A 26,909-nucleotide genomic window follows, 5' to 3' on the forward strand; every position below is an offset into this window, starting at 1 on the left:
TGCAGTCATACCCCAGAGCCCAAATTTGTGGGAAGGGACACCCAAAGGGCATGCAGTCGTACCCCAGAGCCCAAATTTGTGGGAAGAGGCACCCAAAGGGCATGCAGTCTGACCCTGGAGTCTAGATTTGTGGGAAGGGGCACCCAAAGTGCAAGCAGTCGTACCCCAGAGCCCAAATTTGTGGGAAGGGGCACCCAAAGCGCAAGCAGTCATATCCCAGAGCCCAAATTTGTGGGAAGGGGCACCCAAAGGGCATGCAGTCTGACCCCGGAGCCCGGAATGAATATCGTTGCTGTGTGGAGCCATGGAAAGAAGCCTGCTGGTCCCCTCAGTCAGGAAGTTCTTTCTCATGTTCAGATGGAATCTCCTCTCTTGTGGTTTGAAGCCATTGTTCCATTGCGTCCTAATCTCCAGGGAAGCAGAAAATAAGCTTGCTCCCTCCTCCTCCCTGTGTCTTCCTCTCACATATTTATACATGGCTATCACGTCTCCTCTCAGCCTTCTCTTCTTCAGGCTAAACATGCCCAGCTCCTTAAGCCGCTCCTCATAGGGCTTGTTCTCCAGACCCTTGATCATTTTAGTCGCCCTCCTCTGGACACATTCCAGCTTGTCAATATCTCTCTTGAATTGTGGTGCCCAGAATTGGACACAATATTCCAAATATCAGCACCAGACACATTAAAACATTATCATCACAGTTAAAAGATCCAAATCGTCCAAAACCATCACTGTATAATACATTATAGAGTATATATATATATATATATATGATAATATAATTACCCAAACTCTATAATAGATATATTATAGATATAATATAATAGATATAATAGTTACCCAAACTAATATAGAATGTATAATAAAATATCATTAATAATGTATACTAAAATTATAATATAATAATAGATATAATATAGTTACCCAAACTAGTATATAATATATAATAAAATAATATATAATTTATAATGTATACTAAAATAATATATTAATAACAATATATATAAATAATATATATAATATAATAATAAATATAATATATAATAAAGCTATAAGGCAATTATGGCAGCAATTATATGAGTGCGAGCAATTATAAGAGGGATATGGCTTTGAAACTGACTTTTATCGCTTCAGGAAATAATATAATATATAGTTACCCAAACTAGTATATAATATATAATATAAAAATATATAATTAATAAAGTATACTATAATATATTAATAACAATATATAATATAATATTAATAGTAAATATAATATTATAATAAATATAATATAAATATAATATATAATAAAGTTACAAGGCAATTATGGCAGCAATTATATGAGTGCGAGCAATTAGAAGAGGGATATGGCTTTGAAACTGAAGGAAAGAAAGAAAGAAAAAGGGAAGGGAGGAAAAACTAAACTAAGCCTATTGCGCATGCGCAGCCAGTGTTTCGCAAGAAAAAAAAACCCCAAACACATCACGTGATCGCCTCCTGCGAGAAAAGGCAGGGCAGGAATGGAAATTTCCGCTCCGCCGTACGCAATGCGCATGCGTCCCCTTCAGACTGAGAGCGGATTGGCTAGCGCGTGAGCTCAGAGCCCGGCCTCCCTTTGGGATGATCACGTGAGCCAGCCCCACCCTCCCCAGCATTGCCAGAGTCCCCGGATGTTGACAGAGTCTAGAGTTGCCTTCACGTGACCGGAAGTGAGGGCGGAAGTGAGGGGGAAAGTGAAAAAGGAAGCACTGCGAGGGGAGCAGCGGCAGAGGGTCCGTCGGCGGGCCGGTGGGCGGCTTCTTCGGCCTCCTCGTCGTCCTCCGCAACCGCTGCCACCATGGGCTGTTGCTACAGCAGCGAGAACGAGGCCTCGGACCAGGTCTGGGCCCAAAGAATGGGGGGAAAGGGAGGGGCCCCTAAAGGTCATCAAGACCAAACCCAGAGGGACAAACCTGGGCCTTTTGGGGTTTGCTGTGGGCCCACTTTGGTGGTCATGAGGGTTCTGTGTGGGAGGTTTGGCCCAATTCTATCGTTGGTGGGGTTCAGAATGCTCTGTGATTCTAGGTGAACTATCAATCCTAGCAACTACAACTCCCAAATGTCAAGATTCCATTTCCCCCAAACTCCACTAGTGTTCACATTTGGGCATATTGAATAGCCATGCCAAGTTTGGTCCAGATCCATCACTGTTTGAGTCCACAATGATCTCTGGATGTAGGTGAACTACAACTCCCAAGCTCAATATCAATGCCCACCAAACCCTTCTAGTGTTTTCTGTTGGTCATGGGAGTCCTGTGTGCCAAGTTTGGTTCAATTCCATCATTGGTTGAGTTCAGAATGGTCTTTGATTGTAGGTGAACTATAAATCCCAGCAACTACAACACCCAAATGTCAAGATTCTATTTCCCCCAAATTCCACACGTGTTCACAGTTGGGCATATTGAGTATTCATGCCAAGTTTGGTCCAGATCCATCATTATTTGAATCCACAATGATCTCTTGATGTAGGTGAACTACAACTCCCCAACTCAACATCATTGTTTGTGTCCACAGTGCTCTCTGGATGTAGGCGAACTACAACTCCCAAACTCAACATCAACGCCCACGAAACCCTTCTAGTGTTTTCTGTTGGTCATGGGAGTCCTGTGTGCCAAGTTTGACCCAATTCCATCATTGGTTGAGTTCAGAATGGTCTTTGATTGTAGGTGAACTATAAATCCCAGCAACTACAACTCCCTAATGACAAAATCAATTTTTTTTAGTGAAGGACATAGATTGGACTATTACGTGTCTTGTGTCCAAATCTGGTGTCAATTCGCCCAGTGGTTTTTGAGTTCTGTTAATCCCACAAACGAACATTACATTTTTATTTATATAGATCAAAAGTATTGCATAAATTAGTATAAAACCCATAAAAATAGAAGGAGCGCAAGTGGCTAAATATCTTTTGAACAAAAACGGGCAACAGCATTGTCTGTAGCCTCCAACAATTTTTCCTCTGTACATGAAGCAGGACACAATGGATAAGTATACAGATGCAGAGTTGTCTGTTCTGCTCCACGGTGGTCCACTCTCTCGTTACATCCCGAATAGACTACTTTATTTATTTATTTATTTATTTATCTATCGTGTCAGGAGCAGCCAGACAGTTTGTATTACATTTTTGACAGAACAAACAAACAAACATACAAAAGACACAAAGTTTGCCAGTTTGGTAGTGGATTAAATGTCCTTTGACCAGTATCTGGCTTCTTGGAGTGCCTCTGGTGTTGCCGCAAGGAGGTCCTCCATTGTGCAAGTGGCAGGGCTCAGGGTGCATTGCAGCAGGTGGTCTCTGGTTTGCTCTTCTCCGCACTCGCATGTCGTGGATTCCACTTTGTGGCCCCATTTCTTAAGGTTGGCTCTGCATCTCGTGGTGCCAGAATGCAGTCTGTTCAGCTCCTTCCAAGTCGTCCAGTCCACTGTGTGCCCAGGGGGGAGTCTCTCATTTGATATCAGGTTCTGGGTTTGAGCCTGCCACTTTTGGACTCTCACTTGCTGGGGTGTTCCAGCAAGTGTCTCTGTAGATCTTAGAAAACTATTTCTAGATTTAAGTCGCTGACATGCTAGCTGATACCCAAACAGGGGATGAGCTGGAGATGTCTCTGCCTTGGTCCTTTCACTATTGGCTGCTACTTCCCGGCGGATGTCAGGTGGTGCAATACTGGCTAAACAGTGTAATTTCTCCAGTGGTGTAGGGCGCAGACACCCTGTGATAATGCGGCATGTCTCATTAAGAGCCACATCCACTGTTTTAGCGTGGTGAGATGTGTTCCACACTGGGCATGCATACTCAGCAGCAGAGGAGCACAGCGCAAGGGCAGATGTCTTCACTGTATCTGCTTGTGATCCCCAGGTTGTGCCAGTCAGCTTTCGTATGGTATTGTTTCTAGCACCCACTTTTTGCTTGATGTTCAGGCAGTGCTTCTTGCAGGTGAGAGCACAGTCCAGAGTGACTCCCAGGTATTTGGGTGCGCTGCAATGCTCCAGTGGGATTCCTTCCTTCTCAGGTCATCCTCAGAGCTCGGGATGCTTGTCTGTTCTTAAGGTGAAAGGCACATGTCTGTGTTTTAGATGGATTAGGGATCAGCTGGTTTTCCCTGTAATAGGCAGTAAGAGCATCTAGAGCTTCGGAGAGCTTCTGTTCTACCATCTCAAAGCTCCCTGCTTGAGCAGTGATGGCATGATCATCAGCATAGATGAAACTCTGTCCCTTCTGGCAGTGCGACCAGTATAAATCTGATAAAAATAGAAGGAGCACAGGCAGCTAAATATCTTTTGACCAAAAACGGGCAACAGCAACGACATTGTCTGTAGCCTCCAACAATTCTTCCTCTGTACATGAGGCAGGGCACAGCGGACAAGCATACAGATGCGGAGTTGTCTGTTCTGCTCCACAGTCACATAAGGTGTGGGTTTCTTTTAGGTGGTGCCATTTAGCCAGGTTGTCTTTTGATCTGCTCACTCCGCTTCTGAGTTTGTTCAGGGATTTCCAAGTGGCCCATTCTTGGTTTGCCCCTGGAGGAAGACCCTCCCTCTTGGGGGGCCATCCAGTTGGTATTTCCTGGTTGAGCTGCCCAGAAGGAGACCCTTGCTGTTGCTGGGGGAACGTCAAAAAGAGTCTTGGATCTCATGAAGGTTTTCCTTGACTTGAGTCTACTGGGAGGAGGCTGACAGCCATGCAGTGGGTGGCTGCTATGAGCTCACAGTGGCGCAATAGGTTATACCCTTGAGCCAGCAGGATTGGAGACAGACAGGCTGGAGGTTCGATTCCAGGGAGAGCGCGGATGAGCTCACTTTGTCAGTTCCAGCTCCCCATGTGGGGACCTGAGAGATGCTTTCCACAAGGATGGTAAAACATCAAAACATCCCGGCGTCCCCTGGGCAACATCCTTGCAGACGACCAATTCTCTTACACAAAGAAGCAACTTGCAGTTTCTCAAGTTGCTCATGACATGAAAAAAGTGGGTGGCTTTCACAGTGTTCAACCTTATTTCTCTCACATTTAGCCCCAACTTCCCATTTTAAACATTCCTATAAAGTACATATATTGATATTGGAGCCCCTGGTGGTGCAGTGGGTAAACCAACTGAGGTTGTTGACCGAAAGGTCGCAGGTTCGAATTCGGGGAGCGGCGTGAGCTTCCGTTGTCAGCCTCAACTTCTGCCAACCTAGCAGTTAAAAAAAATGCAAATGTGAGTGGACCAATAGGTACCACTCTGGCGGGAAGGCAGTGGCACTCCCTGCAGTTAGGCCTATGGCCACATGATCTTGGAGGTGTCTACGGACAACGCTGAGCTCCACACCCCAGAGTTGGACACAACTGGACTTAATGTCAGGGAAAACTTTTACCTTTACTAAATTGATATTTATTGCATGGTGCAGTGGGTTAAACCACTGCGCTGCTGAACTTGCTGACCGAAAGGTCCCAGGTTCGCATCCGGGGAGTGGCGTGAGCTCCTTCTGTTAGCCCCAGTAGTTCAAACCTAGCAGTTCGAAAACATGCAAATGTGAGTAGATCAATAGGTACTGCTCCAGTGGGAAGGTAATGGCACTCGATGCAATCATGCTGGCCACATGACCACTTCCTAAATAGAAAACAGTTATGGTCAGGGAGCCCCTGGTGGCACAGTAGGTTAAACCACTGAGCTGCTGAGCTTGTTGACTGAAAGGTCGCAGGTTTGAATCCGGGGAGTGGTGTGAGCTTCCGTTGTCAGCCTCAAGTTCTGCCAACCTAGCATTTTCATGGTTTCCTCCTTTCTGTTGAAATTGTCCACATGCTTGTTGATGTCAGTGGCTTCTCTGTGTAGTCTGACATGGTGGTTGTTAGAATTGTCCAGCATTTCTGTTCTCAAATAATATGCTGTGTCCAGGTGGGTTCATCAGGTGCTCTGCTATGGCTGACTTCTCTGGTTGAAGTAGTCTGCAGTGCCTTTCATGTTCCTTGATTCGTGTTTGGGCAATGCTGCATTTGGTGATCCCTATGTAGACTTGACCACAGCTGCATGAGATACAGTAGACTCTGCAGGTGCCTGCCATAGATGCAGGTGAAACGTCAGGAGAGAATGCTTCTAGAACATGGCCATACAGGCCGGAAAACACACAACAACCTTATTATTAGCACATTGCTTTTATCATAAGATTATTGTTATAAAAAGCACATTACTTTTAACATAAGAATATTATTAATAATAACAATAACACATTACATTTTCATATGTTATTGTCTAATGTTTGTTGCTATTGTTTTAATGTTTATTGTTTTGCTTTATGAGTATTTATTGTTGTATTGCTATGCTGTTGCTTTATTGATGTGTTGGGCCTTGGCCTCTTGTAAGCCGCACCGGGTCCTTCGGGAGATGTTAGCGGGGTATAAATAAAGGTTAATAAATAATAATAATAATAATAATATGATTATTATTAATAGCACATTCCTTTTATTATATTATTATTCATAATAATAGTAGCACATTTCTAAGAACATGATTATTAGAACATTTTATCATAAGATTATTGTTAATAGCAACACATTACATTTATCATACAATTATTATTAATAGCACATTCCTTTTATCATGATTATTATTTGCACATTACTTTTATCATAAGAATATTATTATTAATAATAGCGTATTGCTTTTATCATAAGATTATTATTATTTGCACATTACATTTATCATAAGAGTATTACTAAGAGCACATTGCTTTTATCGTAATAATATTATTGTTGTTAATCATACATGACCTTTATCATTAGTGGGTTAAAGCACTGTGCCGGCAAGACTGAAGACTGACAGGTTCGAATCCGGGGAGAGGCGGATGAGCTCCCTCCATTAGCTCCAGCTCCTTATGCGGGGACATGAGAGAAGCCTCTCACAAGGATGATAAAACATCAAAAATCATCCAGGCGTCCCCTGGGCAACGTCCTTGCAGATGGCCAATTCTCTCACAACAGGAGCGGTTGCTCCTGACATGACCAAAAACAAAAAAATAGACTATTATTATCCATATTAATAGCACATCCCTTTTATCATAAGATGATGATGATTATGATTAATAGGGCATTATTATTATTATAAATATCAGATTGCTTTTATCATATGATCATCATAAAGTGATATTATTATTAATATTTACAATTCTGGAGACCAGAGTTTGAATCTCAACTGGAAGATTTTTGGCAACTCAGAAGAAGGCCTTGGCAAACCTCTTCTGAATAGTAAACCTAGTCTAATAATAATAACAATAAACACATTTTATTACCGTAGTTATTTGTCTCTTCATTCAGCTCAAGTCCGGGCACAACATAGTAAACATACAAGGATAAAACAAAGGACCAGAATACATATATTAATAATAATAAATTTTCCTTGTGCTCAAGGCAAGATACAACACAGATAAAACAAAACAACACATATATAAATATCTATATTAAAATACATGGGACAAACCATCTTCAATTGAAATAGTCACTGTAATATATCAATTTTATTATTTTTTATTGTCTCCCAACACTAGAGACCAGGTTTTGAATCCCTGCTGAGTGATTCTAGGCCAACTCAGAGGAAGATTTTGGCAAACCTCTGAATAAGTAAACCTTGTCAAGGGAACCCTCTGAGATGCAGTGTGGTATGATAATTAATAAAGATGATGATGATGATAATAATAATGGGTTTAGGTAGGTTTTTTCGGGCTTTATGGCCATGGTCTAGAGGCATTCTCTCCTGACGTTTATAAAAAGATATATAAACCCATTTTCCTAGTTCCAACAGACCTCACTACCTCTGAAGATGCTTGCCATAGATGCAGGCGAAACGTCAGGAGAGAATGCCTCTAGACCATGGCCATACAGCCCGAAAAAACCTACAACAACCCAGTGATTCCGGCCATGAAAGCCTTCGACAATACAATAATAATAGTGATGATAATAATAATAATAATAATAATAGACATATTCTATTTTTATCCGCCTCTTCTTATGGCTTGAGGCAGGACACAGCATGGTTAAAACATATAGATAAAGCCAAGGGTCATAAAATACATGTATTACTAATAATACATTTTATTTGTCAACAGCCTCTCCTTATGGCATGAGCCTGCGTACGAACCCACGCGATTTCTTTGATCATCTGGAGAGGCCCTGCTCTCGCTCCCACCTCCTTCGCAAGCGCGATTGGTAGGGATGAGGGAGAGGGCCTTCTCTATGGTGGCCCCCTGAATCTGAAACTCACTCCCCAAGGATATCAGACAAGCCCCACTTTGGCAGTCTTTAGGAGGAGCCTGAAAAGGTGGCTCTTCCAGTGTGCCTTCCCTGAATAAAGGAAACAATCCCTTGCAAAATATCCTGAGAAGCACTTAAATTAACTGGTGGGTTGCTCTCTACTTTTGGTGTAAAACCCTACTACTAGATACATCCTCTGTTCATGTCCAGCATTTATTTTTAAAGTTTTAACTACTCTTTCTCTTAGGCAATCCCTTGTTTGCCAAGGATGTTTGTCTTCCAGTGTTCTTGTGGGTCCGTATGTGGCTGTGGAGCCCTATTCTTGCTCTGCATCTTCTTCCGTAGTGAGGGCATTGGTTTCCAGGTGGAAGGCGGTCTCGGTCAGAGTTGGCTTGACGCGCCTTCCTCTTGGCACGTTTCCCTCTTTCACCCTCAATTCGTGCCTCTTCAAATTCTGCAGCACTGCTGGTCACAGCTGACCTCCAGCAGAAGCGGTCAAGGGCCAGGACTTCCCAGTTCTCACTGTCTATGCCAGAGTTTTAAAGGTTGGCTTCGAGCCCATCTTTAAATCTCTTTTCCTGTCCAACAACATTCCGTTTTCCGTTCTTGAGTTCAGAATAGAGCAACTGCTTTGGGAGATGGTGGCCGGGCATCCGGACAACGTGGCTGGTCCAGCTGAGTTGATGACGGAGGACATCGCTTCAATGCTGGTGGTCTTTGCTTCTTCCAGCACGCTGACATTTCCCCGCTTGTCTTCCCAAGAGATTTGCAGGATTTTCCAGAGGCAGCGCTGATGGAATCATTCCAGGAGTTGCACGTGACGTCTGTAGACAGTCCACGTCTCACAGGCATAGAGCAGGGTTGGGAGGACAATAGCTTTATAGACAAGCACCTTGGTATCCCTACAGATGTCCCGGTCCTTAAACAGTCTCTGCTTCATTTGGGAAAATGCTGCACTCGCAGAGCTCAGGCGGTGTTGTATTTCGGTGTCGATGTTGACTTTGGTGGAGAGGTGGCTGCCAAGGGAGCGGAAATGATCAACATTTTCTAATGCTACACCATTAAGCTGTATCTCTGGCATTGGGGAGGGGATGGCTGGTGACTGCTGGAACAGCACTTTGGTTTTAACTACTACATCTGGCCCGGCATAGGTTTTTAAATCATTGTGTATTTTGTTTATGTGTGAGTTATATTAATTGTATTGTTTATTTTGCTTATTGCTTGTTGTTTTATTGATGTGTTGTTGGGCTTGGCCTCATGTAAGCCGCTCCGAGTCCCTTGGGGAGATGGTGGCGGGGTATAAATAAAGTTTTATTATTATTACTATATTATTATTCAACACAGCACTATTAAAATGCATAGATTAAAATACAGCAATGCTAATAAAATGTATAGTCAAAGAATCATTGTTTTTAAATTGACTGGGTAGGTCTGATGTGGAAGAGAAAGGCTTTTAATTGTGTTTTAAATTCTGGCATTTCCTTTAGTGGTTTGAAAGTTGGCCTCAAGGTGCATCTCTACTGTAGAGTCAATGCTATAATTCTGCAGTGTAGACGGTCTTGTTTATCGGGACCAGACATGTGTTTGCTTGAGTTGCAAACTCCCTTGAGGAACGTCTTCATTTGACTTGCCCTCCAGAGATGGAGATTTTTACTGCTTTGGGACACTGGAATGGAGGAAGGTGTGTTTCCAAACAGGATTCTTTCCAAGCTCTGGTTCTACCTGAACCTGGGAGCACTTCTGGCGCACAGTAGCTGGGTGAGGCCAAAGGAGAGCTTGTTTGGCTGCTTTGTCAGCTTCCTTCTCCTTATAGCAAGCATGGCCAGACTTCAGCCTTCCCCCAGATGTTTTCGACTTCAAATCCCACAATTCCTAACAGCAGGAGTTGGGCAAAAAACGCCAATGGGATTTTGGCCTGCATCAATAGGAGCATAGTGTCTAGATCTAGGGAAGTCATGCTCCCCATGCTCTATTCTGCCTTGGTCAGACCACACCTGGAATATTGTGTCCAATTCTGGGCACCACAATTCAAGAGAGATATTGACAAGCTGGAATGTGTCCAGAGGAGGGTGACTAAAATGATCAAGGGTCTGGAGAACAAGTCCTATGAGGAGCAGCTTAAAGAGCTGGGCATGTTTAGCCTGAAGAAGAGAAGGCTGAGAGGAGACATGATAGCCATGTATAAATATGTGAGAGGAAGCCACAGGGAGGAGGGAACAAGCTTGTTTACTGCTTCCATGGAGATTAGGACACAGAACAATGGCTTCAAACTACAAGAGAGGAGATTCCATCTGAACATGAGGAAGAACTTCCTGACTTTGAGAGCCGTTTAGCAGTGGAACTCTCTGCCCCGGAGTGTGGTGGAGGCTCCTTCTTTGGAAGCTTTTAAGCAGAGGCTGGATGGCCATCTGTCAGGGGTGATTTGAATGCAATATTCCTGCTTCTTGGCAGAATGGGGTTGGACTGGATGGCCCAGGAGGTCTCTTCCAACTCTTTGATTCTATGATTCTATGTCAAAAGCACTTGGAGGAGGGCCAAAGTTTGCCCATGCCTTCTAAGTGCCTGCCCAGACCTTCTAAGGACTTCTTGAGAATATAATAGGGTCTCTTTGTGTGGAGGTCCTTAAGCAGAAGCTGTGTGGCATCTGTCAAGAGGGTTTGGTTTGTGTTTTCCTGCATTGGAGAAGGGTGTTGGACTGGAGACTCTTCCAGCTATATGATTCTATGGAATGTATGCGCTGGTCAGAGTTCATAACAAAGCACGCCTGGGGAAAAACATGTTTTGTGTTTAGACGTTATGAAATTGCAGGAGGCCAGGCTTTGGCAGTTCCTTCCAAGCCATTCCCTGTGGGCATTTTCTCTTTGCAGGCAGCTTGAAATCATATATATATATATATATATATATATATATATATATATTCAAAATTGCATTCAGATTGTTTGTCCTGCCTTCTTCTCAAACCCACGCTTTAAAGCCCCAGGACTGTGTTCTCTTTATTTTGACTTCAGTGCTTTGATTGCATATATCCGCATGATACGGGGTTGGTTGGACTTTAGGGTTTTGTTCTATTTTGGTCATTTTGACCTCTGCAAATCCTTTCAGATGTTGGCAGGGACTGCTGTTGTAGGTGGCCAGTTAAGTGACTGGCTAAAAGGGTTGTTCGTCTCGATTTAGTTCCTGAAAAAGGGGCCACAATAATATAAAATCAGGAAGCATGGGATGTGTCTGTCCTCTTGAGGGATCTTAAAAGCTTCTTTGCTTTTGGAAGGGTTTTAGTGCGGATTTTTTCTCTTGGTCTGCTTCCATTAATTAACGTGACTTAATGTTTTAAATGTACCTAATTATTGGATTTTATTATGTATTTTATTATGTGTACATTGTTGTTGTTCATTCCTTCAGTCGTTTCCAACTCTTCGTGACTTCATGGACCAGCCCATGCCAGAGCTCCCTGTCAGTCGTCACCACCCCCAGCTCCTTTAAGGCCACGCCAGTCCCTTCAAGGATACCATCCACCCGCCTTGCCATGGTCGGCCCCTCTTCCTTTTTCCTTCCCTTTTCCCCAGCATCATTCTCTTCTCTAAGCTTTCCTGTCTTCTCATGATGTGGCCAAAGGACTTCATCTTTGCCTCTAGAATCCTTCCCTCCATTGAGCAGTTGGGCTTCATTTCCTGAAGTATGGACTGGTTGGATCTTCTGGTGGTCCAAGGCACTCTCAGAATTTCCCTCCCAACACCACAGTTCAAAAGCATCTATCTTTCTTCGCTCAGCCTCACTTCTGGTCCAACTCTCACATCCGTAGGTGACTATGGGGAATACCATTGCTTTAACTATGCGGATCTTTGTTGCCAGTGTGATGTGTCTACTCTTCACTATTTTATCAAGATTGGTCCTTGCTCTCCTCCCAAGAAGTAAACGTCTCCTGATTTTCCTGGCTGCAGTCTATGTCTGCAGTCATCTTTGCACCTAGAAATACAAAGTCTGTCACAGTCTCCACGTTTCCTCCCTCTGTTTTCCAGTTGTCAATCATTCTTGTTGCCATAATCTTGGCTTTTTTGACGTTTAGCTGCAACCCAGCTTTTGCGCTTTCTTCTTTCACCTTGATTAGAAGACTCCTTGGCTCCTCCTTGCTTTCGGCTATCAAAGTGGTGTCATCTGCATATCTAAGGTTGTTAATGTTCCTCTGCCTTTTCTAAACCCAGCTTGAGCATCTGGCAACTCTCGCTCCATGTATTGCTGGAGTCTTCCTTGCAGGATCTTGAGCATTACCTTACTGGCATGAGAAATAAGGGCCCCTGTACGGAAGTTGGAGCAGTCTTTCGCATTTCCCTTTTTTGGTATGGGGATATAAGTTGATTTTTTCCAGTCTGATGGCCATTCTTGTGTTTTCCATATTTGCTGGCATATGGCATGCATCACCTGGACAGCATCATCTTTTAAGATTTTGAACAGTTCAGCTGGGATCCCGTCATCTCCTGCTGCCTTGTTGTTAGCAATGCTTCTTAAGGCCCATTCAACCTCACTCCTCAGGATGTTTGGTTCTAATTCACTCACCACACCATCAAAACTATCCTCGATATTATTATCCTTCCTATACAGATCTTCTGTATAGTCTCGCCACCTTCTCTTGATCTCTTCAGCTTCTGTTAGGTCCCTGCCACCTTTGTTTCTTATCATACCAATTTTTGCCTGAAAATTACCTCCAATGTTTCTAATTTTCTGGAAGAGGTCTCTTGTCCTTCCTCTTCTGTTGTCTTCTTCCACTTCCATGCATTGCTTGTTTAAAAATAGTTCCTTATCTCTTCTGGCCAACCTCTGGAATTGTGCATTAAATTGGGCATATCTCCCCTGATCCCTGTTTCCTTTTGCTTTCCTCCTTTCTTGGGCTACTTCCAGCATCTCAGCAGACAACCATTTTGCCTTGTTGGTTTTTTCTTTCTTTGGGACGTACTTTGTTGCCACCTCCTGAACAATGTCGCGAACTTCTGTCCATAGTTCTTCTGGGACTCTGTTTACTAAATCTAGTCCTTCAAATCTGTTCTTCGCTTCCACTGCATGTGTACATTGGAAGCATCAAATTGTTGCCAGCTAGAAGCCGACCAGATTGGGGAGGTTGAGAAGAGCAGGGTACAAATATCGGAAATAAATAAATAAATGCGTGCTTCTCTTTGGGAGGAGAAAGATGACCCCAAAACCCTCTGTGTTTCAAGCTAAACTCCAAGGCAGCAGCCTTCCCTTTTGGCTCTGCCATCCCAAACAGCGGGGCAGCTGTCACGAGCCATCAGCCTTTAGTTGGGTTTCTTTCTCTTCCTGGCAGAGACCCCACATAACAAACTCACAACAGAAACAGTCCTTCCTATTCTGAGACATTGGGACTGTTCCAGACTATAGCTTCCATCATTTTGGAATACTGTGTCCAATTCTGGGCACCACAATTGAAGAGAGATGTTGACAAACTGGAATGTGTCCAGAGGCGGGTGACTAAAATGCAAAGAAACAGAATGGGGGACAATGCCTGGCTTGAGAGCAGGACGTGTGAAAAAGATCTTGGAGTCCTCGTGGACAACAAGTTAAACATGAGCCAGGAATGAGATGTGGCGGCAAAAAAAGCCAATGGGATGTTGGCCTGCATCAAGAGGAGCTTAGTGTCTAGATCCAGGGAAGTCATGCTCCCCATGCTCTATTCCGCCTTGGTTAGACCACACCTGGAATATTGTGTCCAATTCTGGGCACCACAATTCAAGAGAGATATTGACAAGCTGGAATGTGTCCAGAGGAGGGCGACTAACATGATCAGGGGTCTGGAGAACAAGCCCTATGAGGAGCGGCTTAAGGAGCTGGGCATGTTTAGCCTAAAGAAGAGAAGGCTGAGAGGAGATATGATAGCCATGTATAAATACGTGAGAGGAAGCCACAGGGAGGAGGGAGCAAACTTCCTTTCTGCTTCCTTGCAGGACACAATGGAACAATGGCTTCAAACTACAAGAAAGGAGATTCTCTCTGAACATGAGGAAGAACTTCCTGACTGTGAGAGCCGTTCAGCAGTGGAACTCTCTGCCCCGGAGTGTGGTAGAGGCTCCTTCTTTGGAAGCTTTTAAACAGAGGCTGGATGGCCATCTGTCAGGGGTGCTTTGAATGCAATATTCCTGCTTTTTGGCAGAATGGGGTTGGACTGGATGGCCCATGAGGTCTCTTCCAACTCTAGGATTCTATGATCCCGGACAATAGGGCAAAAGGGAGCTGTAATCTAGAACTCATCTGAGCTGGGAAAGCAGCTGCAAAGATGTGTCTTTTGAGAGTTTGTGGTGGATTTCTAGAATTTTTTTTCCAGCATTTCTAGAAATTGTTTCATATCAGTCTAGATACAGGCATGGGCCAACTTTGGCCTTCCTCCAGGTATTTTGGACTTCAACTCCCACAATTCCTAACAGCCGGTAGGCTCTTAGGAATTGTGGGAGTTGAAGTCCAAAACACCTGGAGGAAGGCCAAAGTTGGCCCATGCCTGTGTCTAGACTGATATGAAACAATTTCTAGAAGGAAGGCTGAAGTTGGCCCATGCCCGGTCAAGAAACTGCTAACTTGGAAGTGAGTCCTCTCTTTACTGTTTCTCAGTAAAGTGCTTTGTTGACCTTCTGTGGGCTTATCAGAGAACCCTATAGAGCTGGAAGCAGGACTCCAAAGTCCATGCAATGCAACCCCCTTCCGAAATGTATCTGTTGCATGGTGTTATGATAGAGGACGCAAACCAATGGATTCACATTGCAAGATAAAGAGAAGGAGACCTAAACATCAGGAAGAACTTCTTGATGGAAAGAGTTGTTAGAAGAGACTGTTTCAGATGATGGTGTGCTCTCCATTTTTGGAGAGATTGGGTGGACGTCTTTCAGATATGCTTCAGATCAGTGGTTCTCAACCTTCTGAATGCCATGACCCCTTAATCCAGTTCCTCATGTTGTGGTGACCCCCAAACCATAACATCATTTCTGTTGCTACTTCATAACTCTAATTTTGCTCCTGTTATGAATCGTCATGTCAATATCTGATATGCAGGATGTATTTTCATTCACTGGACCAAATTTGGCACAAATACCCAATACGCCCAAATTTGAATACTGGTGGGGTTGGCGGGGGGATTGGTTTTGTGATTTGGGAGTTGTAGTTGCTGGGATTTATAGTTCATCTACAACCAAAGAGCATTCTGAACTCCACCAGTGAGTTATGAATCTTGACATGCAGGATGTATTTTCATTCACTGGACCACATTTGGCACAAATACCTGATATGCCCAAATTTGAGTACTGGTGGGGTTGGCGGGGGGATTGGTTTTGTCATTTGGGAGTTGTAGTTGCTGGGATTTATAGTTCATCTACAACCAAAGAGCATTCTGAACTCCACCAGTGAGTTATGAATCTTGACATGCAGGATGTATTTTCATTCACTGGACCACATTTGGCACAAATACCTGATATGCCCAAATTTGAATACTGGTGGGGTTGGCGGGGGGATTGGTTTTGTCATTTGGGAGTTGTAGTTGCTGGGATTTATAGTTCATCTACAACCAATGAGAATTCTGAACTCCACCAACGATGGAATTGAACCCAACTTGGCACACAGAACTCCCATGATCAACAGAAAATACTGGAAAGGTTTGGTGGACCTTGGCCTTGAGTCTGCGAGTTATAGTTCATCTACAACAGAAAATACTGGAAGAATTTGTTGGGCATTGACCTTGAGTTTTGGAGTTGTAGTTCTCCAGAGAGCACTGTGGACTCAAACAATGATGAATCTGGACCAAACTTGTCACGAATTCTCAATATGCCCAGTTGTGAACACTGCTGAAGTTTGGGGAAAGTAGACCTGGGCCTTTGGGAGTTGTAGTTGCTGGGCTTTATAGTTCACGTACAATCAAAGAGCACTCTGAACGCAGCCCACAGTGGATCTGTACCAAACTTGGCACACTACCTACATGGCCAACACTGAATACTGGTGGGGTTGGGGTGGGGCTGTTTTTGAATTCTGGGAGTTGTAGTTCACCAACACCAAAAAGGAAGAGAATGGCAGGCAGAGAGATCTGCCAAAGGGGTTCATAAGACCATCAGAAATCTGGTTTTTTTTATGGTGTTTGGCAACCCCTCTGAAACCCCCTTGCGACCCCCAGGTTGAGAAACACTACTTTAGATGCATCTTGCTTTGTGTCAGAATGGGATTGGACTAGATGACCTTTGGGATCCATTCCAGCCCTTGACTGCGTGATTCCATCCAAACCGCTAGCACTATATTAAGAGAGCCACAGCCAACTATGCAGACGGTGTTTCAAAACACATTATCTGTCCTGTAGCAAACAAGTAGTATTTTTGGAAAAGGAAGATAAAGTAAGTTAAAGGAGAGATAGGGTCTGAATGTAGCCTAAGAAGGGCAGAGGACTCCTTCAGCTAAAATTTGTATGTCAAAGGTTGTCTTTAAGATTGTCTTTTCAAATGCTATTGGAGGAGTCACTTCCATCAGACTTGGATCGATGGACCAGTTAGCAGCTCCTTCGTTAAGGGAATATAGAGAGATAGACTCTGCCTCCTCACCATCATCCTTTGCTTTCGCTGTTGCACAAGTATTGGCACATCGTTGTTCCTAACAGTTCAGAGAGATAACCAGGTACATCAGTCTAACAACTGAGAAGCCTAATTTGCCTTGAGTGGATATTTACCACTAAGAAGAAGATTCACTCAAACAAGTATTTAACTCTTCTCCGGAAGATTATACTTCACAAAAGGGTTATGATTATCTATATAAATAAAAATGTAATGTTCGTTTGTGGGATTAACATAACTCAAAAACCACTGGATGAATTGACACCAAATTTGGGCAAAATACACCTATCAGGCCAATGAGTGACCATCACTCATAAATACACTGAAAAACACAGTGGAAGGGACTTAAAAAGGCAAAAAGACGATACAGCACATGTGCAAAAATGACTCCCCGACCAAACAAAACACACAATAGCATATCCACACTCTCTTGTGGACTACAGCTCCCAGCATCCCCTTGACCAGGCCCTTTAGGAGAGGAGGATGATCCAAATGCACTGCTTCGAAGATGCAAGCTTTCTTCTCCTTGGATTTCTTTGAGAGCATCCCAATCCCTGCATGTTTCCAATTTCCTATTCCTGGACTGCAACTCCCAGAAACCCTCCCGATAGATAAGATAGATAGAGATATGTAGGTAGGTAGATCGATCTGGAGGACTGCTGGGAGTTGCAGTCCAAGAATAGGTAGAGAAGGAAGAAAGGGAAGAAAGAGGAAGGGAAAGAAAAGCGGGGGGAGAGGGAGAGAAGGAAGGAAGGAAGGAAGGAAGGAAGGAAGGAAGGAAGGAAGGAAAAAAAGGAAGGTAGGAAAGGGGGATGGAAGGAAGGAGCGGAAGGAAGGAAGGAAGGAAAGGTAGGAAAGGGGGATGGAAGGAAGGAGACAAAGGAAGGAAGGAAGGAAGGAAGGAAGGAAGGAAGGGAAGGTAGGAAAGGGGGATGGAAGGAAGGAGACAAAGGAAGGAAGGAAGGAAGGAAGGAAGGAAGGAAAAAAAGGAAGGTAGGAAAGGGGGATGGAAGGAAGGAGACGAAGGAAGGAAGGAAGGGAGGGAGGGAAGGTAGGAAAGGGGGATGGATGGAAGGAAGGAAGGAAGGAAGGAAGGACGGAAGGAAGGAAGGAAGGAAGGAAGGAAGGAAAGGGGGATGGAAGGAAGGAGACGAAGGAAGGAAGGAAGGAAGGAAGGAAGGAAGGAAGGAAGGAAGGAAGGGAAGGTAGGAAAGGGGGATGGAAGGAAGGAGACAAAGAAAGGAAGGAAGAGAGGAAGGAAGAGAGGGGGGGAGGTTGGTCACAGCAGCGCATGGCGGGTACAGCTAGTTCCAAATAATGGGAATGCCAATTAATCTCCAAAAGGGTCATGCTTCCAAAAGGCTATGGAGATTCCAGAGTCTTAAAGTACATTCCATGCAAAGATGTATAGAGCAATGTTGAATGGTTGACTTTACTAACTGGCCTGCCTTTGGGATCAATCGCCTTCTTCAGAGAGGGGTCAGCTGTAAGTTATCAAGTAGAAGGGTGGTCCAAGGATGCAAAAACATAGTTTCCCCCTCTCTCACACCCAATGGAACAGACACGTTTTCCCCATTGCCCCTCTTCCAAAGCCTCTGTGTTGTTGACTTTGTTTTTCTGCCATTTCCCTTTCTTTTCAGGGGGAGGAATCGAAGCCCCTGCTGCCCCCGGCCTCCAGCCCCCCAAATAAGTCCTTAAATGGGACGGAGCCCAGCTGGAACAGCCTGCCTTCTGCCCGGACAGACGAGCAGGCCTTGCTCTCCTCCATCCTTGCCAAGACGGCCATGTGAGTAGCAGCTCTTTTGCCTCATCCAATGTGGAAATCGTCTAAGAGATGCATGGGAAACAGAAATACTGGCCCTAGAGAGACTCTCTAAGGCAGGCATGGGCCAACTTCAGCCCTCCCTCCAGGTGCTTTGGACTTCAACTTTGTATTTTAATTCCTGGCCTTCCCCCCCCCCCCCCCCCTTTTGCAGCAACATCATTGACGTCTCAGCCGCAGACCAGCAGCAGATGGAGCAGCACGAATACATGGACCGGGCCCGGCAGTACAGGTGAGCATTGCCATTACCCTTCAAGGTTATCACTCACACCTTTATATGTCTCCCCACCTTTACCTTTACCTATCCCACTGTTGGCTCATATTGAGCTTGTGTTCTGCTAAGCCTCCAAGATCCCTTTCCCACAGACTGTTTTCAAGCGAGGTGCCACCCACCTTATTCTGCCTTTTTTTTGTCATGAATCCTTTTTGTATCTTAAAATTCTGGGCACCACAATTCAAGAGAGATATTGACAAGCTGGAATGTGTCCAGAGGAGGGCGACTCAAATAATCAAGGGTCTGGAGAACAAGCCCTATGAGGAGCGACTTAAGGAGCTGGGCATGTTTAGCCTGAAGAAGAGAAGGCTGAGAGGAGATATGATGATGGCCATGTATAAATATGTGAGAGGAAGCCACAGGGAGGAGGGAGCAAGCTTGTTTTCTGCTTCCCTGGAGACTAGGACACAATGGAGCAATGGCTTCAAACTCCAAGAGAGGAGATTCCATCTGAACACGAGGAATAACTTCCTGACTGTGAGAGCCGTTCAGCAGTGGAACTCTCTGCCCTGGAGTGTGGTGGAGGCTCCTTCTTTGGAAGCTTTTAAACAGAGGCTGGATGGCCATCTGTCGGGGGTGCTTTGAATGCAATATTCCTGCTTCTTCTTCTTCTTCTTATTATTATTATTATTAACTTTATTTGTACCCCGCTAGCATCTCCCGAAGGACTCGATGTGGCTTACACAGGCCGAAGCCTCAAAACACAATACAATAGAAAACGTAACACAACAATAAACAAAGCAAATCAAAACAATTAAGCAAAACAACAACAATGGCAATACATCAAGACATTATTTAAAACTGGCTCGGCCGGTGCAATGGGGTACAGGGTTAAAAGTGCTGAAATGGTAGGAGGAACGTAGGATAAAAGTGCGGTGTGCAGCGACATTAGTTGTGCTAAAGTGCTAATATGGCTTGGGATGGGGGTTCCTATTCTGAGAAGGCACAGCGGAACAGCCAAGTTTTTAAATTCCTTCTGAAAACTTGACAGAATGGGTTGGACTGGATGGCCCAGGAGGTCTCGTCCAACTCTTTGATTCTATGATTCTATGTTCCTGGCGAGCGTTTGCGCAAGCGTTTGAGCATGGCATCCATTTAACCCTTTCAGTGCTTGACTCGCATTTTTGTAATGAAAAATACCTAGGTAATTTTTAATATTTCTGACAACCCTCTCCCGTCTCCTTTCCTGCAGCACCCGGCTGGCCATGCTGAGCAACAACCTCATGCACTGGAAGAAGCTGCCACCACTGCCCTCACTGACCAACCAGCCCCATCAAGTCCTTGCCAGTGACCCTGTGCCCTTTGCAGACCTGCAGCAGGTAAATTGGCTGAATGGATGGCAAAGAGGACAGAGCAAGAGAGGCTTGGGCAAACATTGGCCCTCTCTCCAGGCGTTTTGGGAGAGCCTAGAGGGAGAGCCAAGGTTTGCCCAGGCCTACACTAAAGACTTTTGGGAAAAAGAAGACGTGATTTCTTCATGCAGGCAGGAAGCAAAACACCTAAAGTTACATAGATCTAGAGTAGCGTTTCTCAGTCTGGGGGTTGGGACCCCGGGGGGTTCGTGAGGGGGTTTCAGAGGGGTCGCCAAAGACCATCAGAAAATATATTTGGATAAAAAAGATAAAGTACACATATGCAAAAGATCTAAAAGAGAATTGGGGGAAAACATAGATGTGGTGATGTGGTGGCAAAAAAATGTGATGCGGCAGCAAAAAAAGCCAATGAGATTTTGGTCTGCATCAAGAGGAGCCTAGTGTCTAGATCTAGGGAAGTCCTGCTCCCCATGCTCTATTCCACTTTGGTTAGACCACATCTGGAATATTGTGTCCAATTCTGGGCACCACAATTCAAGAGAGATATTGACAAGCTGGAATGTGTCCAGAGGAGGGCGTCTCAATTGATCAAGGGTCTGGAGAACAAGCCCTATGAGGAGCGGCTTAAGGAGCTGGGCATGTTTAGCCTGAAGAAGAGAAGGCTGAGAGGAGACATGATAGCCATGTATAAATATGTGAGAGGAAGCCACAGGGAGGAGGGAGCAAGCTTGTTTTCTGCTTACCTGGAGACTAGGACGCAAGGGAACAATGGCTTCAAACTACAAGAGAGGAGATTCCATCTGAACAAGAGGAAGAACTTCCTGACTGTGAGAGCTGTTCAGCAGTGGAACTCTCTGCCCCGGAGTGTGGTGGAGGCTCCTTCTTTGGAAGCTTTGAAACAGAGGCTGGATGGCCATCTGTCAGGGGTGATTTGAATGCAATATTCCTGCTTCTTGGCAGAATGGGGTTGGATTCTATGATTCTATGAGTCTATGACCCCAAAAAAGCTGGGGAAAATTTATACCAACACGAGCACAAATTGTTGGAAGTGCAAAGTAAAAGAAGGAGTTCTGCGTTCCAAGCTTGGTTCAATTCCACCGTCGGTGGAGTTCGGAATGCTCTTTGATTGCAGGCAAACTATAACTCCCAGCAACTACAACTCCCAAATGACAAAGTCAACCTCCCCCAACCCCACCAGTATTCAAATTTGGGCATATTGGGTATTTGTGCCAAATTTGGTCCAGTGAATGAAAATACATCCTGCCTATCAGATATTTACATGATGATTCATGACAGGAGCAAAAGTACAATTATAAAGTAGGAAAGAAAACGATGTTATGGTTGGGGGTCACCACCACATGAGGAGCTGTATTAAGGGGTCGCGGCATTAGGAAGCTTGAAATAGATATAATAATAGATATTTATATGATTTAATGTTATAATATTACATTATATAATGTTAATAATATAAAAATGTTAATAATATAATATAATGTAATATATTATATATACATATAATATTTATAATATTATAATGTAATGCAATATAATACTAATATTAATATATTATAATTATATATTTATATTCCATGTAATATTACTAATAATATTACAATATAATGATATAATACAGTGTTTCTCAACCTTCCTAATGCCGCGACACCTTAATACAGTTCCTCATGTTGTGGTGACCCGCAACCATAACATTATTTTCGTTGCTACTTCATAACTGTAATTTTGCTACTGTTATGAATCGTAATATAAATATCTGATATGCAGGATGAATTTTCATTCACTGGGCCAAATTTTGCAGAAACACTCTATACGCCCAAATTTGAAAACTGGTGGGGTTGGGGAGATTGGGAGTTGTAGTTGCTGGGATGTATAGTTAACCTACAAACAAAGAGCATTCTGAACTCCTCCAATTATGGAATTGAGCCAAACTTGGCACACAGAACTCCTGTGACCAACGGAAATTACCAGAAGGGTTTGGTGGGCATTGACCTTGAGTTTTGGAGTTGTAGTTCACCTACATCCAGAGAGCATGGTGGACTCAAGCAATGATGGATCTGGACCAAACTTGGCATGAATACTCAACGTTCACAAATGTGAACACTGGTGGAGTTTGGGGGAAATAGACCTTGACATTTGGGAGTTGTAGTTGCTGGGATTTATAGTTCACATACAATTAAAGAGCATTCTGAACCCCACCAATGATAGAATTGGGTCAAACTTCCTACACAGAACCCCCATGACCAACAGAAAAATACTGTGTTTTCTGATGGGCTTTGGTGACCCCTCTGACACCCTCTTGTGACCCCCCCTAGTGGTCCCGACCCCCAGGTTGAGAATCACTGTTATGTTAATAATATAAAAATGTTAATAATATAATGTAATATATTATATATACATATAATATTTATAATATTATAATGTAATGCAATATAATACTAATATTAATATATTATAATTATATATTTATATTACATGTAATATTACTAATAATATTACAATATAATGGTATAATACAATATAGAAATATTTAATACTGATATTGTACTAGGCTAATAATAATGTGTGTGTGTGTGTGTGTGTGTGTGTGTGTGTGTGTGTGTGTATGTATATATAGTTACATAAATAAATAAGTAAGTAAATAAATAGAGGCTTGCCCCACAGGGTCCCTAATGGCGCCTTACCCACAAGACTGAATATTTCTTCCCTTCCAGTGTTGACTCTTCCCTCCTTCCTTCCTTCTTTCCTTCTCTTCTCCAACCCTCAGGTCTCCCGGATAGCTGCTTATGCCTACAGTGCCCTGTCCCAGATCAGAGTGGATGCGAAAGAGGAACTGGTTGTACAGTTTGGGATCCCGTAACGGCGCCCGCCTCCCTCCGCCCCGCGCTCCCTGCACTCCTGCCTCTCCTCTCATCTCCACGGACGGCTTCTCACTGCGGCGGAAACTCGGACGGAGACAAGATACACTGAATTTTTTTCTACTCCTCGCCACAGAGACCATTGATTGGCACACCTGAGAGGTGCAAAGGGAAGATGGCCGCCCCAAAGGCGAGGGACGGCACGGCCCGCGCGGCTCCCCTTTCACCGCTCTGGATCTCCGCGGAATGCCCGGCCGGCAGTCGGTTCCCCTTTGGAATGGTTTCTCGTCCTGCGGCCCCTCCTGTTGTTCACGTTTGGGAGTCGGGGGCGGAAAGGAATGGGGTCCTTTTCAAGAACGGAAACCACGGCTGGCGAGGGGCTCCATGCCCTTCTCTCTCTCTCTCTTTCTCTCGGTGTGTAGCCCTCTCCTCCTTCCTTCCTTTTACATAGCTCCACTGTTCATTTTGTTTTAATTTTGGTTTTGGCTCAACTAGATTAAAATATAAATACCTTCATCCAGGCACAAGGCTCGTTCTTTCCTCCATCCCTCCTTTCTCTTCCTTTTCCCCTTCCTTCTTTTCCTCCCTCTTCCCTTACTTGTTTCATTTCCCCTCCCCCCTCCCTTTTTCTTCTTCCTTCCTCCCTTCCTTCTTTCCTCCTCTTTCCCTTCCCTTCTTTTCCTTGTTTCTTTCCTTCCTTTCCTCCTTTCTCCTCTTCCTTTTCCCCTTCCTTCCTTTCCTCCTTTCTCCTCTTCCTTTTCTCCTTCCTTCTTTTCCTCCCTCCCTCTTCCCTTAATTGTTTCATTTCCCCTTTCCCCTCCCTCCCTTTTTCTTCTTCCTTCCTCCCTACTTTCCTCCTCTTTCCCTTCCCTTCTTTTCCTTGCTTCTTTCCTTCCTTTCCTCCTTTCTCCTCTTCCTTTTCCCCTTCCTTCCTTTCCTCCTTTCTACTCTTCCTTTTCCCTTTCCTTCTTTTCCTCCCTCCCTCTTCCCTTACTTGTTTCATTTCCCCTTCCCCCCTCCCTTTTTCTTCTTCCTTCCTTCCTTTCCTCCCTTCTCCTCTTCCTTTTCCCTTTCCTTCTTTTCCTCCCTCCCTCTTCCCTTACTTGTTTCATTACCCCTTTTCCCCCCCACCCTTTTTCTCCTTCCTTCCTTCCTCCCTTCTTTCCTCCTCTTTCCCTTCCTTCCTTCCCCCCTTCTCCCCCTTTTCCTTTTCTCCTTCTTTTCCTCACTTTTCCCCTCTTCCCTTGCTTGTTTCATTTCCCCCTTTCTCCCCTTCCCCTTTTCTTTCTTTCTTCCTTCCTTCCTTCCCTCTTTCCTCTCCTCTTCCTTTTCCTCCTCTTTCCCTTCCTTCCTTTCCCCGTCTCCCACTTCCTTTGTCCATGTTTCCCTTTCTCCTCCCTTTCCTTCCCTTCATTCACCCTTCTCTCCCTCCTTTTCTCCTCTCCCTTCCTTCCTCTCCCCTTCATTTCTTTCCTTTTCCCCTTCCCTCCTTTTTCCATCCCTTCCTTCTCCACTTCCCTTTCCTACTTCTCACCCTCCCTTCCTTTTTCCCTTCCCTCCTTCTCGACTTTCCCTCCTTCTCCCCTTTCTTTCTTTTTCCTCTTCCTTCTTTCCCTCCCTCCCTCCTTCCTCTCATCTTTCTTCCTTCCCTCTTTCTCTCCATCTTTCCTTCTCCCTCTTCCTTTTCCCCTTCCTTTCCTTTTTCTCTCCCTCCCCGTCCTTTCCTTTCTTCCCCCTTTCTCTCCCTCCCTCCTTCCCTCTCTCCCTCCCTCCTTCCTCCAGTTAAAGGAAATTGTGTGTGTGTACTGCAGTTCCTATTATCCACATCCAATGGGTGAAGAATGTTGGGAATTGGAAGTCCTACAACTCCTAGTTGGCTGCATAGATGAAGCACTGCTTTCTACAGGGTTAAAGGAGTGTGTGTGTATACTGCAGCTCCCATTATCCACAGCCAGTGGGTGAAGAATGTTAAGAATTGGAAGTCCTACAACTCCTAGTTGGTTGCATAGATGCAGCACTGCTTTCTACAGGGAAACTCCAGTTGAAGGAGTGGAAATTGTGTGTGTGTACTGCAGCTCCCATTATCCACAGCCAATGGGTGTAGAATGTTGGGAGTTGGGAGTGCTATGACATCTAAAAAAATGCATGGTTGCAGCATCATTTTCTGCAGAGAAACTCCAAGAGTGGGGATTGCATATGTGGCTGTACTGCGACTCCCATTATCCACTACCCCTGAAAGATTGCATGATTGCAGCACCATTTTCTACAAGGGAAACTCCAGTTGCAAGGAGGAGTGGGGGTCATGTTTGTGTTTGTACTGCAGTTCCCATTATCCACACCCAATGGGTTAAAAATGCTGGGAGTTGGAGTCCTACAACGCCTGGAAGATTGCATGATTGCAGCACCATTTTCTACAGTTGCAAGGCGGAGTGTGGATCATGTTTGTGTTTGTACTGCAGCTCCCATTATCCACACCTAATGGGTTAAGAATGCTGGGAGTTGGAGTCCTACAACGCCTGGAAGATTGCATGATTGCAGCACCATTTTCTACAAGGGAAACTCCAGTTGCCAGGAGTGGGGATCATGTTTGTGTTTGTACTGCATCTCCCATTATCCGCACCTAATGAGTTAAGAATGCTGGGAGTTGGAGTCCTACAATGACTGGAAGATTGCATGATTTCAGCACCATTTTCTACAGGGGAAACTCCAGTTGCAAGGAGTGGGGGTCATGTTTGTGTTTGTACTGCATCTCCCATTATCCGCACCTAATGAGTTAAAAATGCTGGGAGTTGGAGTCCTACATCTGGAAGATTGCACAGTTGCAACGCCATTTTCCGCAGGGATGCTCCAGTTAGAGCAAGAGTGGTCACTGCACATGTGTTTGTGTTGTGACCTCCCATTCCGTGGCATCCCTATGCATCACTTGCTAAGCAAAGATGCTTCAAGACTTTATTTCTAAACAGAGGGTCCCAGCCCAAGCGCCACCTCAGAAGTCGTCCCGTTTCTTGCGCACCCTTTTGGGCTTGATGTTCATGCGCCGCCAGACGTTGGCCGTGGAGCGGTCTAGCTTCGTGACGCCGCTGAAGTCGAAGGATTTCAAGTTGGGCAAAGTGGAGACCACGTAACTCCTGCAAAGGAGGACAGGGTCAGCAGAAGGATACAACCGTTCAATAGGCCAATCATCGAGCCTCAACCAATTCAACATAGTTTCTGCCGCCAAAACAAAGTTTCTGGAGGGGAACAACGACTTTCAAACTACGTGCAGCACAATTAAACAGGAAATAATACGAGGGTTGGATGAAAAGTAATGCCTCCAGCTTCATTACTTGTGTATGGATGAGAATATTTCAATAAATCAAATGCAGAAACAATACTTCGAATGTGCTCTTTAACGACCACTATCCACTTTCCCACATAATCACCAGACGATTGGATACATTTCTGCCAACGATGAACAAGTTTTCTTTGAAGCCGTCACGGAAGAAGTCGACACTCTGTTTCCGCAACCAGCGTCTCACAATTCTCTCTATGTCTTAATCAGAAGCATAACGAGGTCCCCGCAGATCTTCCTTCATAATTGGGAACAGATGGAAGTCAGACGGTGCTAAATTTGAACTGTATGGAGGATGTCGTACGCTGGTGAGATCCAGTCTCTGAAGTTTCAAATCTGTGTGCTTTAATTTCAGGCGTCAGCATCCTGGGTACCCATCGTGCACAGATCTTCCGATAGCCAAGCAAAGCAGTAACGTGACCCACACGTTCTTGTGAAATGCCGATTGTGCTTGAAATTTCTTTCCGAGTGATAC

At 44.4% G+C, this 26,909-nt stretch overlaps 2 protein-coding genes across 8 annotated transcripts in view; one reads left to right on the plus strand and one right to left on the minus strand.

Annotated features, from left to right (window-relative positions):
- Positions 1–1,660: 1,660 nt before the first annotated feature.
- LAMTOR1 (late endosomal/lysosomal adaptor, MAPK and MTOR activator 1) lies at positions 1,661–23,619 on the plus strand. Its single transcript, XM_067466435.1, has 5 exons — positions 1,661–1,861; positions 18,465–18,610; positions 18,801–18,878; positions 20,113–20,239; positions 23,013–23,619. Exons 1-5 carry the CDS (start codon positions 1,820–1,822, stop codon positions 23,103–23,105), a joined length of 486 nt encoding a protein of 161 aa, XP_067322536.1. The 5' UTR covers positions 1,661–1,819; the 3' UTR covers positions 23,106–23,619.
- Positions 23,620–26,036: 2,417 nt separating this feature from the next.
- Positions 26,037–26,909, minus strand: part of LRRC51 (leucine rich repeat containing 51) — a 9,072-nt gene continuing 8,199 nt past the window's right edge. For all 7 annotated transcript variants that reach the window (XM_060771310.2, XM_067466436.1, XM_060771306.2 and 4 more), the window contains exon 6: positions 26,037–26,231. In XM_060771310.2, coding sequence (XP_060627293.2) covers positions 26,090–26,231 — 142 coding nt within the window. In that variant the 3' untranslated portion in view covers positions 26,037–26,089. The remainder of the gene's footprint in view (positions 26,232–26,909) is intronic.

The sequence above is a fragment of the Anolis sagrei genome, chromosome 3 (genome assembly GCF_037176765.1).
Source record: "Anolis sagrei isolate rAnoSag1 chromosome 3, rAnoSag1.mat, whole genome shotgun sequence".
Classification (NCBI taxonomy): Eukaryota; Metazoa; Chordata; class Lepidosauria; order Squamata; family Dactyloidae; genus Anolis; species Anolis sagrei.

Excerpts from the sequence above, each read along its gene's own strand:
- LAMTOR1 (XM_067466435.1), top strand. The coding sequence starts at position 1,820 with ATGGGCTGTTGCTACAGCAGCGAGAACGAGGCCTCGGACCAG. Across the intron at positions 1,862-18,464 it reads AGAACGAGGCCTCGGACCAG|GGGGAGGAATCGAAGCCCCT; the intron begins GTCTGGGCCCAA and ends CTTTCTTTTCAG. Across the intron at positions 18,879-20,112 it reads GACCGGGCCCGGCAGTACAG|CACCCGGCTGGCCATGCTGA; the intron begins GTGAGCATTGCC and ends CCTTTCCTGCAG.